Source organism: Puccinia triticina, chromosome 6A (assembly GCF_026914185.1).
Source record: "Puccinia triticina chromosome 6A, complete sequence".
Taxonomy (NCBI): domain Eukaryota; kingdom Fungi; phylum Basidiomycota; class Pucciniomycetes; order Pucciniales; family Pucciniaceae; genus Puccinia; species Puccinia triticina.
The window spans coordinates 1,246,012-1,261,929 of NC_070563.1; the positions used below are offsets into that span (position 1 = coordinate 1,246,012).

General features: G+C 44.2%; 1 protein-coding gene across 1 annotated transcript; it reads left to right on the top strand.

The window, feature by feature from the left end:
* Window positions 1-7,261: 7,261 nt before the first annotated feature.
* PtA15_6A159 (uncharacterized protein) lies at window positions 7,262-8,995 on the top strand (the record flags this gene model as incomplete). The annotated part of the gene is made up of 5 exons (XM_053169834.1): window positions 7,262-7,316; window positions 7,396-7,645; window positions 7,708-7,832; window positions 8,091-8,643; window positions 8,785-8,995. 5 exons carry the CDS (start codon window positions 7,262-7,264, stop codon window positions 8,993-8,995), a joined length of 1,194 nt encoding a protein of 397 aa, XP_053021086.1.
* Between the last annotated feature and the right edge of the window lie 6,923 nt (window positions 8,996-15,918).

A 15,918-nucleotide genomic window follows, 5' to 3' on the forward strand; every position in this document is an offset into this window, starting at 1 on the left:
ATTTTGGTGGTTTGGTATATAAGGAAAATGGAAGTACTGCGGTAAATTTTGGGACATTTTTATGTAATGAATCTTGGGGGTGTAGATATTTTTGGGAGGTTGTGGAACACTCTTTTCATATCTGGAGGACCGCTTAGCTGAGACCATCCGTTGTCAGTTGCCACCGCAACCAAAAAGGCCAGGATGTAGCAGCAGTATCTTGTTACCGGAGCTCGAGACTTGAAAACTCTCGTTGCGTCCGGCTCCGATCTCCAACGTGTTGAGCAAAAAAACATAGAGCTAGGCCCGGAGCGTTTCACTCGACGACCATTGAGGAACAGCTGTGCGGTTAATGCCGTTTGGCGTGATGGCAGGATTATCCTGATGGACCAGAAATATGGGTGTTAGCAGATTGTTGAGACTGAAAAAAAACAGTGTGCACTGGGCACTTGGCTTATAACAAGTTGGCACCACACAGGACTTCCCATTAGGGGGGTTCACATTGCGAAAAAAGCAATGCTGATTTCGTCTGCTCATGCACCTGTGAGTAAGGTTTATGCATTGCAGATTGCTTCCAAAGGGGAGCTGCCCAGCCAAACCTTTTTGCTTTCTCACGATTTTCAAAAGCTGCATCTGCTGGTTTTGGTTGCTGATTTTTGAAATCAGCCTTACGTGAACCCCCCTATTAGGGGGGTTCACGTTAGCCTGATTTCGGCTTCTGGTTACGGATAGTTTCAAATCTCATGCACGCTTCCTGCATAAACTTAAAAAAAATGCTGCATAAGCATTCCCTTCAGCAAGACAGGGGAGGTCTTGCTGAGAACTCTATGTATTTATTTTCTAGAATATCCTTGCATAGACCTGCATGAGCAGACATCAATTTTTAGCAAGGTTTTTTGACTGATTTCAAAATCAGGCTAACATGAACCCCCATTGAGAATTGAAACCATCTGTGATGAGCAGCCAAAATCAGGCTAACGTGAACCCCCCTATTTTGACAGCTATTGAGAGGGATCCGCTAAACCTTGTTTGCTGGTGAAAACTCAATCTCAATGGAGGAATTCCCTTCAAGATCTACAGCCCCTGGGAAAGCATTTCCCCACAGCAATTAATGATTTCTGGCTTCAGATCTGGTTCTGCAGGGGCTGCAGATTGACGGGAGCACCTGTTGGCTAAAATTCTCAATCCAGAGGGATAGGCTAAACTTTACTGGCTGGTGAGAATTGATTGATATCAAGTTTTCAACAGAAAATAAGGTTTAGTGGCCTCCCCTAAATCAAGCCTTTTAGGCAACGGGAAGTCCTCCAATCAATTTTCACCAGCCAGTAAGTTTTAGTGTTTCCCTCCATATCTAGCCTCTTAGCCCACACAAAGTCCTCCATTGCATTACACAACAGGGCAAGTGGGGCACCAGCCTGTCATTTCCCAGGGTGTCCCTGCTTTCCTGCAGGTTTTCTGCAACACCAGCTTGATGCTTCTCTTTGAAAAGTCATGAGGGTGTCAGTCTGCCAGTCTCCAATGAATCAACACCATCTACCTCCCCATGTAGCAGTTCTCAAGGGTGAAATTATTGGTATAATCCAGATCTGAGACTGTAGAGAGTAATATCTGAGGCCTAGAGAAAAGTGAAGAATGTTTGATATTTTATATTTTTGGGTACCACACCAGTCCTTGAGGTTGTACTGTACTTAGAGACTTTAGAATGAAGATGTGTCTGGTGAGAATCAAACTCACAGCCTCAGCTATGTTGAAATTGAGACACATACTAGAGTGCTGCCTGTAACTAGGCTAAAGACACTTGTGGCTGCCAGCTGGCAGCTGGGTGGTTGGTTTGTAGTGTTCATGGGTCAGTCCAACATTCCTCCATACTGTGGTGATACACCATGGTAGCAGACTAACAGACAACTGAGCATTTAAAACCTCTGTGATCAGAAGAAACCCTTCTAGTTTCCAAGATTATACAACCTCTGGGCCTTGGGACTACACTGCAAGAAAAACTCTAGAAACTGCTTGCAGTTAAGATGCAAGAGATCAAGGCAAGCTGTGCCTCATGCAAGAATCAAGCACTGGTTGATTCCATGCACATTGTATAATTTCTGCAAGAGTGAGTCTGAGGTACAAAAAACTGAGTGCATGCAGGCTCCAAAATACTGAGTTGATACCTGTGCAAATTCCCCTTTCATGTGCACATATCCCTTTCATGTGCACATTTCCCTTTTTTATGCATTCACCCCTTTCATAATGTGTACATACCCCTTTATGTACACATACCCCTTTCATGTGTGTGTGTCCCTTTCATGTGTGTGTATCCCTTTCATGTGCATGTATCCCTTTCACAATGTGTACATACCCTTTTCATCATGCATTCATGACCCTTTGATGTTTACATGACCTCTTTGAGTTTTTTACATCCCTTTCAATACCCCTTTCATCATCCAGGTGATGTTTACATATCACTTTCATGTGCAAAGAACCCTTACTGCACATACCCCTTTCATGCTTACATACCCCTTTAATCATTTGTGTCTTTTATGTGTTAATACACCTTATCACATTCACCTTTCATGTGTACATATTCCTTTCACATGCAGATATCCCTTTCATGTGTACATACCCCTGTTATGCTATTCTGGCTGGATTCAATGGAAAATGGAGTGTTTACTAAAAGCAAATAAAAGGTTGCTCAGGGGTATGCTCATTTGCAAGGTTGAACATTTGCCTCAGCCTACTGCATGAGGACTACAGCATGTTCAGCATTGAGATGCTGAACACTCAAGGTGCACCAGCATGTAATTTGGGTGCTTGACTCCAGCTTGATCTGAGGCTTGATTCAAGCTTGCTGCATCTCAACTGCAAGCAGTTTCTAGAGTTTTTCTTGCAGTGCTAGATGGATCAATGTTATTGGCAGTGCAAGGTACCTGTTGGGGTACCCAGGTACTAGGTTTCTTGTTCAACAAAATTCAACACCACACACAGCAGGTGTGAGGGGTACCTGCTTGCAGGTGCTGGGTGCTCCCATCAGGTACCCAGAAACATTATCTAATTTCAAGTATTCTGTAGCTTAATAAACTTGGAGAAGCATTCACCAGGGGAGATTCAGACGCACTCTCCTAATCCACATTTGACTCACATCCAACCCAGAAAAACATAAAATTAGACTCTGGAAATCTCTGGAGAGTGCATCAAAGTCTCCTCTGGTGATATTATGTGTCTTTCAACAGTGCAATTTCATGACATATTTTGCAAATTTTACAAAACAAGGAAGAAGGAACACAATAGGGGGGTGCATGATTGAAATTTACAAAAATTTAGGACAAATTTTAAGCCTATGGTGGATATTTTCCTCCAAAATTGATAAGTTGGACTCATTGAACAGTAATACGTTTTGCCATGCATTTTACCCATAAAGGACTTAAATTTAGCTCCAAAGTTTAGTAAAATTCAATTGTGAACCCCCCTGATAGGACAAATGGGATTGGTCAAACAATAAAATTTGGAATTTTCAGATTTGGAAAATGATACAAAGCAAGGAAAAAAGTATGCACAATAACTAAAATTGGATGAGCCAAAAAATACAATTTGACATTGCCACCAGTTTGCCAGAAAAACTCTCTCTAGGCAGGGGCTGCAGAAGCACATGTCTTCCAAGAGTAATTGTCTGGGATTAAGGAAAACATTTCTGGATCCTGTGATAGAGAAGGATGCTTGTCTGATCAGATTACAAATACTAGAGCAAGGATATGGCCAAAATTTCAAAACAGGGATTCAAGGGCAAGAAAATAACGTACCAAACCACCAGGGCCAGGAAAACTAGGTGTACGTGGTGAAAACTGGTTTGAATTGGATTTATGTTGGATTAATATCAAGAGAAAAAATATGATCAAAATTTAAAGGGCCTTTAAAAGAAAACATACAAAAATACATACCCCTAATTTCACCCGAACATGGAAACACGTGGCCACCAAAGTGTCAGTTTGAGGTGATGCGGCTGCACTTTTCCTGCAGTCAAACTTAGTTTGGGAGCTATCTGTGTATAGCCCAAAGCTTACTTTGACCAAGAAATTGAAGCGATTAGCCAAACAGCAAAACAAGATTATTTTGGTTGGGTCAACACAAGGGTGTTGTACACTGCTGTTCCAAGCAAGGAGATTGATATTAAAAGAACAACATAGAAACATAGAAAGTAGACTTACATGCAAGCTGCACAGGCACTACTTTAAGATCTGAACTGGTTTTTCTCAATGTGAGGCATAACATCTGGCAAAAAGGTGCACATGTATTTGCAACTTTTGGACTGAGTGTTCCTTTGGCTTCACCAGCTTGGCTTTGAAGCACGATTGACAACAGAACTGAGGTGAAAACTTTAGATAACTGCATTATCAATTGTGCTGTTGTCAATGGGAGTTGGCAAGTTATGATGTTGATGTTGTGAAGACAGATCTTTTGACGTTTTTATTCAAGGAAAATAAAATTACAATTCAGTAACTTTTGGTACAAATGCAAGTGATTGTTGATGGTGTAGATATTCTGGATGATTGCCACAACTTGTGGAGCGCGCTTTTATATATCTGCACTGGCAGGACCAATCACCTGAGAGCATCGGTTGTCAGTTGTCCCAACAACCAAAAATGCCAGGATGTACCCCCTATGAGCACTATCTCATTTCCGGAGCTCAAGACTGGTGGTTGGTTAGAAGCATTGTACATATGCTTTGTTACACAGTGATAGATGATAGATACCAAGCATGGTTGTCTAAAAACGCATATACCAACGTCAAGGCCAGGATGCAAACCCCCAATGAGCAACCTCGTTACCGGAGTTCAAGACTTGAAAACTTCCGTCGCGCCCGGTTCCGATCTCCAATAAGCCGAGCAAGAACATAGAGCTACGGCCGGAGCGAACTACTGGGGAAAAGCTGTGTAGTTTGTTGTTCTAGTGGATGACTTCCCGTCGAGATCTGGGAGTCTCCCAGAAACAATCTAGAGCCCAAAAAGCTAGATTTCCCTGCAAAAATCTAGACTTTTTGGGTCTAAAGCGGCATCTGGGAGGGTGCCAGATCCCACGGGAAGTCACCCAGTGGTGTTGGTCTTGCTGATTTCGCGCCTCCTCGGAGAGGCTTAGTTAAGCTCGCTCCCCACCACACATTCCTGTATATAGACTACTACATAGGTGCATAGACCGGGCTATACAGATGATGTAGTAGTCAATTTCCGATTCCCGCCAGTTCCCCGCGGTTCTGCTACATTGCCACATATTTACATGTTGTCCAACCTGACCGGCTTGAGACCCCCAGCCAGCAGCTGCGCACGCAGCTCCTCGCGCGGCAGTTGCATCCCAAGTACCTGCAGTAAGAATAGTGCTCCCAACAACTATGTCATTGGAAACTCAGCCTTAATACCAACCTCACAGCGCCAGCCTCAACAAACCACCACCAGCCCAATGCCTCCTAAACGAACTCCGTGGGCCACTGATTCAACTTTCCATGTCAGCCTTGCAAACACACGAGTCCGCACCCACATACCTAGGCAAACAATTATAAATGAACAAGCGCGTTTGGCCACAGCCATTGAGACAGGAAGACGTTACGGAATGCTACCACGATCCCAGCGGCCACTTTGCAACAGATCCAATCAACCTTCTCATAATTCTGCCCCCCATGCTCTCTCCAATGGCAACGACCCAGGACATCAGCACGTGGCCGAAGACCATCTTGATGCCCTCCAGCCCACTTTAAATCATGCACGATTTCACCGACTGCGTTCATATGCCGAAGCACGAGAGCGCCGAACTGAAGAATGGGCTGAAATAGAAAATCAAGCGGCTGCCACCTATCTGTACTGCCAAACATATAGCAGTAACTGGAGTACCGGGGAATATCCAAATGAACACGTCCCCTTTGAATGCAGCTGCTTGCCACAGGAGGTTTCACACTGCTCAATGGATCTGATTGATATTTATAGTGTGTGATTTGAGCGCTTTCTTCCTCAAAAATTCCGCTAAGCCACCAATCCTTGCCTTTTATTGCAGACCGCACCACACAAGGCAAAACAATTCCGTTTTGCAAGTGCACACCAGATGTGATCCGGCTGTTGCATTTCGGATTCATTGCGAGCTCTGCCAAACGACCACGAACTGCCTTCTAAATCCCGCTCCTTCAGTTCCACCACACTCTATGGCAAACCACAACCGTATCAACATCAGGTTTTGTAAAAGCTCTTGCTACGTTTCTTGATAGTCAACACAAACGGCCGCTCCTTGCACAAGGCTCAACAAAAAGCCGAGAATTTTGACTGCCATTCACCTACAGCTTTGACATGTATTCTTGCATACTCATGCTGAAGGAACAAGTATTACAGGAAGGACTGCAAACCACCAACGAACAAAAATGGGCTTCCAAATGCCCTCAATGCTTTGGCCCCAAAGAAAATGAGGTAAAATCCGATCCCGATGAGCCCGACTTTATCATTGCTATGGACGGGAATTACCAGAAACGACACTATGCCTACGCTAGTAAGGACTTGCCTACAAACAGCCAATACCCCCCGACATTCTTGCCACCCTCCGGAGTCAACACCAGTGAAGCTCTGTGCGAAGCTACCAATGTGCATGTAACTGGCGTTGAGGTAAGCATTTTTCTTCTCTCCACCACAATTTTCACCAAGCTGAGACATTTTTGTTTCAGGATCCTTGTGCATTAGCACACAAAGTGGCAGATGACACCCGTGATAACACAACTTGGCAGAAATGTGATGACAATGGTCTGTTTGCTGGGGCCTGTCAACACAACATCCCGCTGCTGTATGCAAATGTCTACAAATCCTGTGAAAAGTGAGTATTTTTCCGGTTTGTTAGTTATTTACCGTAAATTTAAATTCTTGAACTGTACGCCACATAGACTGTATTATCCAATATCCATCCTGGGAAGGATAGTTTCTGAATTCCCGCACTCAAGGATTGGTGTTCTTTATGACATCAGGTGCCAGCTGGAGACACACATCAAAAAAGTAAGTGTTCTATTATTTTTTCTTCATTTATATATATGCCTTACTGATGCGTACAACAAATTGAACAGCGGTCGTTTTTCTTTGACAGGCAATCCGATTTGATGTTTGGAACATCAGTTTTCCATTCCGATGTACATGAATGGTCATGTCAGGTGAAGTACAACCCCCGACTGAATAAGTCATGGGGGCTATCTGATGGGGAGGGGCTGGAACGTTTATGGTCCAACTTGTCCCCCTTAATATCTTCACTCCGGGTATCATCTCGATTCCACCGCTTGATGGCGGTTCACAACAGGACCCTATATTATGCTGCATGCCTGAATGAAACCACCGGTGAGACATTATTATCCTCTTGATAATCTTACTTGTTTCAATCCAAGCTGCCAAGAGCTCATCAGACATGATATCACAGGCGAATTGCTTCTTTGTAAATTCAACTTGGCTGCAGAGACCACCCAAGCGGCCCGCAATGCTCTCGATTTGCTTAACCAACTTCCAAACCCTTATTCGGAAACTGGTGGCACCTACACCAACATTTTCTTCCAGCAGCAATGGGATGATGAACGCGCCTACCACCTTGAAACAACTCAATCATATCAAGAGAAGCAGAAGAAAGAACTTGGGCATCTTCTATGTTTAGAAGAGCAGCTAGAGGCAGAATGGTGAGTTTGGTACACAAATTAATCTTATTCCATCAATTTCCATTCATACCAGTCATTTAAAGGTCCTGGGAAGGATTGTCGGCAGCCCAAGGAATAGCCCGAGCCAATATAGCATCTCGGCTCTCAGACCAAATCCTTGAACAGCGAACAAAAGTCGGCGACCCTACTATCCTTGAAAACTTGACTGGTAAGCTGTGTTGAATCGAATCATCAATTTTCATGTCAAGTGAACTCATCTGGTTTGCCAAACCAAGTACCTCAGCAGGACCTGCTGCTTAAGATTTAGTACTTGAAAACAGACCTTCGCCGCAAGTTCCTAGCATTGATAGAGGAGAAACAGCCTCTTTTTCGCGTCAGTCGCCCAGGAGAGCAAACAACACTTGGTGAGCTAATCATTTATATGCGTAGATCATAGCATTCTAATGTGATTTAAAATTCAATTTAGGAACCAATGGGCAGCAGAAATTAATCAAATCTGTTCGGAAACAAGCCAAGGCACTTCACAAGGTTTTAAATAAATACACCAAGCAGGTCCACACCTTCATTCGCCTCTTTCCTGACCGTACACACCCAAGACCGTTGGAGTATGATGAGCTATTGAACCTCAAATCCGAAGACCCGTTTTGGAACAATGGACTATTTACGAATGAAAATCAGCCGTGGGCAGTTGACCCAACTACCCAGAAGGGAATCCGACACTTAGCAGCACTCAGACGAGGAGAGGAAGAACAAAGGCGTCTGGGATGGGAGGTCCGTCGAGCTATGCGATGGGCACTGGGAAGACATGACAAACTGTCACAGTTGATTGAACAGATGACTACAAACTCTGGTGATAACCATGACTGGACCACATTGGCCGCACATCCCATCCTTAGTACGCTGGTGGCCCATCCTATTCTTCAATCGCTCCCTACTACAAATAAGATTAGAGTGGCAAGATCATTGCTGCAATCTGAGCTGGTCAAGATTTTTAAATTTCAAACTACACTGAATCAAACGTGCATCTCAGTACTTGATGGTACCCCCCAACAACTTGGTGATTTCAACCTATGCGATTGTTGGTCACAACAAATTGATTGTGCAAAAAGTAGTATTTATTCTATGATACCTGGAGATACTATTATTACACAAGAAACTAGACAAAGTGAAAATGAAACCGGTGAAAACACAGATTTGCAGACCAATAACCCTGAAGCATTGCCGCCAAATTCTGAAGCAGATGAGGATGAAGTAGATGATAAAGGTCATCTGCAAGATATTTCTATTATAGTTAATGAGACAATGATGCAGCAACTTGAGAATGAAACTGAAGATGTTTACAATACTGGAGATCTAATTGAGTTAGAATAAAATTAAATGCTTGTGATGTTGTTCAAAGATCTCTTAGACTCTTCTATTGTAATCCTCATATGTAAATGATATCATAATACCCTCTATAAATTTGCTTGGATTTGGCAAATGTGAGAACATGAAAAATAAGTCTTTATTTCATGAGCTGATGCTTTGAATTTATTAGCAAAATTATATCCAGCCAGAACCTTCCAAGTCTTTTCCCTTTCCACCATTTAAGAATTAAGGCTGTCAGATGTGCTGTTGCAGAGAATACCAGTCATGTTAGTCATGATATATATATATATATCAATATCTGGGAAAATGAATTAAAAAAATGTTTCTTTTATCCCTTGTTATTGGAGAAGCATCTTCCTGAGCCAAGCAACTTATGGAACTCCAATTTGATTCAATCATTTCAATTTCTTTCAATTTCTGAGGATTCTCTTTGCATATTTCTGATCATACAAAAAAAAACAAATTCCAATATTCAAAAGAATTCCCAGTCACGCAACACTCACCAACTCTTCAATTCTGACACAGGATTCTGAGTGAAAAAGAAAAACTCAAATTTGGACCACTGCTAATTTTCAAGAGTACTTATCTGCTGAGGCCCATGTCATGTATTTTGTATTAAAACTTGAAGATAACCTGAGAACCTTTTTATGCTTAGACCAAAACCTCAGCCTCAGGACCCTTGTCAAAATGGATGAACTGAAGCATATTCTTCTTTGCCACAATAAGCCTGAAAGGATTTTATTCTCAAGTGGAAACAAGTAAGAAACTGATGATTGGAATAGTGTGAAATATATCAGAAATGAATGGAAAAGGTGGAAAATCTCAAACTAAGCAACAAGCAATGGCATAATTATTGTGTTGTTGCTGTCTTCAGTCAATTCTATTTGCCTCCTTGAGTCTCAGTTCACAACCACATTGTCAGAGGCTGAAGGAAACACTGAAGCGATTACACTACATGTAGTTGTAGTGGAATTTAGCAAAATAATTTTGTATTGCTATTTCACTTTAATGTATCAGTGTTAAATTAAGTAGTGAGTAAATAAAGTACAATAAGGCAATAAAAACACAAAATACAAGGAATACTGTAGCATCAACAGTGCCTCACCCAATTCATGTCAACCCAGAAAAAAAAGAGCTAAACCCAGAATCTGATGTAACATCAACTAATTTTCCATCCATTGGGCTTGCCATCCCCTCATGGCCTCACAGGTGCAAGGCCTCTATCTTCCTGACCAAGGCAAGAAATTGTGTGGTGTTGGATTTGTCTTTTGCATCAATGGCCAACCAAACAACAAGATAATCTCTCATTCTTCCTACCATTCAACATGGCCAACAGTTTATCCAGTGCACTATTCTAAAACAAGCAGCCTTTAGTGTATTTCAGCGGTTGCAGTTGACCAATACATGGCAAAAACCATATATCAATCCAGTACTATTTCAAAAAAGGGATTCAGATCAAGAAAATAGCTGTAAATCTTCTTTGATGTAGTTATAAGCAAGGAAACAATTTTGTGGTGGTTTAAGAATCATTGACACAAATTATTAGCTTCATTGTTTAAATTGTTGAGTGAAGGTTCTTGGCCTGGCAAACCGGAAGGGTCATCAAGGCTGGAGGGAGGACAGTTTTTCTGGGAGTTTGTTGCGTGTAAGGATGTGATTCGACGGAGGCTAATGAGTCCATCCTTCAGGTCAAGGAGGAGTGCCGAGATATCTGTCTTGCCAAGTTTCTTGTTGTTAGTCCGAAGCCAGTCAATTTTGGACAAAGCTTTGGGAGCAAGAACCAATTCAAACTTTGCTTTCCGAAGTTTGTTACAGTTGTCTTGCCAAGGCCAGGAGGTGAAGACGTTCTTTGTCTCACGACCTGTGGCGGAAAGCAGATTTGTCAGTGAAAAAAGACTACAGAAACCCAAGTGAAGAGTTACTAACTAATGAAAGTTTTAAGCTCAGCACACAGTTCCGTGCGTAAACAAATAAGGCCTTTTTCTGCAAGGTGTGGGGGTGGGTGCAGATCAATGCAAGACGAAAATAAGTGAGTGAAGAATAATCAGAGCGGGACGCAAGGCAAACACATAAAAGTGGAGGGGTTGGATGAATGAAAATAACCACTACACTTACTGGAATTTCCAGGGACCTTATCTGCCACAGCAAGCTCTCCGACCGAGTTACCTGTGACAAGTCCCTGGAGGCAAGCTGAATAATGGTTGTTTCCATCCATTAAGCTCATCTCTTGGTTTGGCTTGAAGGCTCCTGGTGTGCACCGCTCCAAACGGAAGCAGTTGGTTGATAAGTGCTTTGAGACTGCGAACATCACAATCTCACAGCAGCATGTTGTGGCAACATTTCGCGCCTAACATGAATCATTTGAGAAATTTTCAAATCCAGACAAGAATAGTGGAATAGCTGGACAATTGGTTAGTGCTCACCTCGGCTGACCATTGGTTGAGGGCACTTTCAACTTGATTCTTGCGAACCAAGTTGGAGACAGTCCCACGGACAATCCCAGCTGGCTTCTTGCCCCCAAAAACCTGAGATTTGTTTCTACCGGGATCCTCTTTGTCATCGGTATACTCATCCAAGGCTAACTCGGCCGCCTCTGTGACGACGATGGTGTGGCTGTTTGGTCACAGTCGCTGTGTCCAACTGAGCTTCACATCCTTCAGCAAGTTCCTCCTCGTCCTTATCTTCTTCATCGCTGTCCTCCGCAATGTCTTGGATGAGTGCAGCCTTCTCATCCTTGCTCAAAAGCTTGTAGGCTGCAGAAAGGCGCTTCATCACATCCTTGTTTTTGACGCCTCGACCACCTGTGAGTTAGAGGAGTCCAATTTATTTTCAGTGGAGCATACTGTTGACGGGGAAAGATGAAAATATGACAAGGGGGGCTGCCTCACTGGCTTGAGTTGTCTGGAGGAATTGGTTCCAACAGTTGGCCTCGCGAATGGCAACACATCGACCGCTGTGCAACAGGTTTGATTTATCTTTCCGTACTCTTTTGGGAGGGCAAGGTGTTGGGTTTGACTTACAGGACTGCCCAAACCATTGGCATAGAGACCTGGAGTTCGATTGCTTTGAGAGCCATCGCCTGCTCCTGCTCATGAAAAAACTCAATGAAAGCAGCTTGATCAGCTGCCGACATAGCTCCTTTTGAGTTTTCTTGGGCAACTTTGCGAAGCTCCACAGCTGTCATCATCTTCAGTTGTTCGATGGGGATGGGGTAACAAGGGTCAGATGGGTTCTCTGTTTCTATCTTCCGTTTTTTGTTAGGTCTTTTGCTTGCTTGCTGGTTGATCGACGCCACTAAGAGGAGGAATGCGCGCAGTCGATACTGGAGTCATATTTACAAACAAGGCAAAGCTTAGGGAGAGAGGAAGGTCAAGGAAGTTAGCGGTGAGCGACGGCATTTAGTGTAGAAATTTTTGGCTGAGCTAAAGTTCTGCCTCAATGCTACAATTCCTGCAAGTGGAATACTCCAAACAATGTCCCAACCAAGTTCTGAAGATCGGGAGCACCATTTGGAGCAGACACTGCAGGGCTCAGGCATCAAGAAAAGGACAGATCAGAAGAACAAGGCAAAGAAATACACGTACTTGGCTTTATGTGGTTGAGAACCTAAAGGAAGAAAAACCGCGCCCGGATACGTGAGTGGTTGGCCGTTGAGTTGTTCGGAAGCCGCAGCGGTGGTGTAGCGGCAAAGATAACAGATATGCACGGCTTCTTTCTGAAAAGGCGCAGGCGGTCTAGTTGCAGAAAGAAGGGAATCAGTGTCCGCGTGAAGCAAGGGGCGACAAAGGGAGTTGAAGATTGAGGACAGGTGACAACACGAGAACACTTACGCTTTTAAAATAATTGGAGCCGTACAATGTTAGGCCGCGATGTGGAGAAGAGCGAGGGATTCGACGGAATAAGCTGTGAGCTGTGAGTGAGAGTTGTACAAGCAATGATAGACGGTGATGGCGGTGATGGTGATGGTGGGAGGGAGATGGGTCAAATGCTGGTTGAGATGCGACTGCCGCGCGAGGAGCTGCGTGCGCAGCCGCTGGCTGGGGGTCTCAAGCCGGCCAGGTTGGACAACATGTAAATATGTGGCAATGTAGCAGAACCGCGGGGAACTGGCGGGAATCAGAAATTGACTACTACATCATCTGTATAGCCCGGTCTATGCACCTATGTAGTAGTCTATATATAGGAATGTGTGGTGTCGCTCCCAGCGGGAGGGGTCGCTTCGCGGCCAGCCACGGGACTTGTGTTATTGGAAGAGGGGGCGCTCACTTTGGAACCCTACTTTTGGGGTGCCCATAATTTTGCAAGACATGTTTTGCAAGACATAAGCCCTGCAAAACCAATGGCATGCAAAATTCCAAACCCCCCGAGGGTTATTACAATTTTGCATCGCATCGCCCCCAAAAAATCACATGCAAGAACAACATATGCAAAATAAACCTTGCAAATTTCCGACGGGCTCCCCCGCCAGGTAACTTTACACCCCTTCGCTCACAAGACTTGCACCACAGTCATGCAAGATTCCAACCCTAACCCACAACCAACAAATTTGCATACCATGACGTTACAAGATAATATTGCATGAACTGTATGCATTGCAAAACTGCCTGCATCCCAAAGCCAATTTGAATTTTGCAGGCAATCATTCCCACTATTGCATGATATCTCCCACGCCACGCTCCTCGCTACATCCCACGCCACGCTCGTCACTACATAAGTAAGTCAAAATCAAACTATAATGGCACTATTCATAGTTCCAGAGGCACTATTCAGAGTGCCAGAGGCACTATTCAGAGTGCGGGAGCACTATTCATAGTGCCAGAGGCACTATTCAGAGTGCGGGAGCACTATTCATAGTGCCAGAGGCACTATTCAGAGTGCGGGAGCACTATTCATAGTGCCAGAGGCACTATTCAGAGTGCGGGAGCACTATTCATAGTGCCAGAGGCACTATTCAGAGTGCGGGAGCACTATTCATAGTGCCAGAGGCACTATTCAGAGTGCGGGAGCACTATTCATAGTGCCAGAGGCACTATTCAGAGTGCGGGAGCACTATTCATAGTGCCAGAGGCACTATTCAGAGTGCGGGAGCACTATTCATAGTGCCAGAGGCACTATTCAGAGTGCGGGAGCACTATTCATAGTGCCAGAGGCACTATTCAGAGTGCGGGAGCACTATTCATAGTGCCAGAGGCACTATTCAGAGTGCGGGAGCACTATTCATAGTGCCAGAGGCACTATTCAGAGTGCGGGAGCACTATTCATAGTGCCAGAGGCACTATTCAGAGTGCGGGAGCACTATTCATAGTGCCAGAGGCACTATTCAGAGTGCGGGAGCACTATTCATAGTGCCAGAGGCACTATTCAGAGTGCGGGAGCACTATTCATAGTGCCAGAGGCACTATTCAGAGTGCGGGAGCACTATTCATAGTGCCAGAGGCACTATTCAGAGTGCGGGAGCACTATTCATAGTGCCAGAGGCACTATTCAGAGTGCGGGAGCACTATTCATAGTGCCAGAGGCACTATTCAGAGTGCGGGAGCACTATTCATAGTGCCAGAGGCACTATTCAGAGTGCGGGAGCACTACTGGCACTATGAATAGTGCTCCCGCACTGTGCTCCCGCACTGTGCTCCCGCACTGTGCTCCCGCACTGTGCTCCCGCACTGTGCTCCCGCACTGTGCTCCCGCACTGTGCTCCCGCACTGTGCTCCCGCACTCTGAATAGTGCCTCTGGCACTATGAATAGTGCTCCCGCACTCTGAATAGTGCCTCTGGCACTATGAATAGTGCTCCCGCACTCTGAATAGTGCCTCTGGCACTATGAATAGTGCTCCCGCACTCTGAATAGTGCCTCTGGCACTATGAATAGTGCTCCCGCACTCTGAATAGTGCCTCTGGCACTATGAATAGTGCCTCTGGCACTATGAATAGTGCCTCTGGCACTATGAATACCTGCCTAAAATACTTGTGGTACACGCCAGGCAGTGCGGGGTACCTGAGTTTTGAAAACAAACGCACGGGTACTGGCGGTGCAAATGGTACCTGGGTCCATTTCAACATCCCTGTGCACTACTCAGTGTGCCAGGGAACTTTTCATTGTGCCAGAGGAACTATTCAGTTCTCTGGGGCACTATTAATTCAGTCTTCTGGGCACTTCATGTTCTTCTCTCTGCTCTCTCTTACCATCCTCCCCTCTTCACCTTATTTGTGTGGTTCAGATACTAAGGCCCTTTTTGGAGCCGATATAATTGTGCCATATAATCTGGAATTTTGTGACATCTGATCAAGTTTTGGCAGACCTGATCAGATGTCACATAGGATTTCAGGCAAAAAAACTCATATATAGCCCGGATTATGTTGGCTCCAAACGGGGCCTAAGATCTCTCCAGCTTGCTGGTGTTTGTCATTTGCAAATTACAGAAAATCGGGCACTAGAGACCTCAAGGCCTGGTTTCTGTCACTGCCAAAACCATTATGCTACTTTTTTTATAGCGGCAAGTAGCACAATTATTTTGTTTCACCATTGTACTTTTGTTTATTGGTGTTCTATTGAGTATGAGTAAAAAAAGTACAAAGCAAAAAACACAAATAATAAAGTAGTGCAGTGTGTTGATTGCACGGTGTGTTACAGCATTTGCATTGGCAACACCAATTTCTTTGCCAATCATCTGCATTGGTTCAAATTTGCCCATAAATGATGTATGGACATTCTGGCATTTTTTGATATTTGTGCACCATTACGGCACAATGTAACAGTGTTACATTACATGTAGTTCAATGGTTTCAGTGTTGTCTCTGTGCACCTTCAAGTCCCAATAGCAGTGAAGGATCATTACAGTTCATATTAGCTGTGTCAGTTTCAGTAAATCAGTCTGAGTGACCTGAATGAATTTACTTCAGGGATCATTAATCATGTCCTCTCAAAA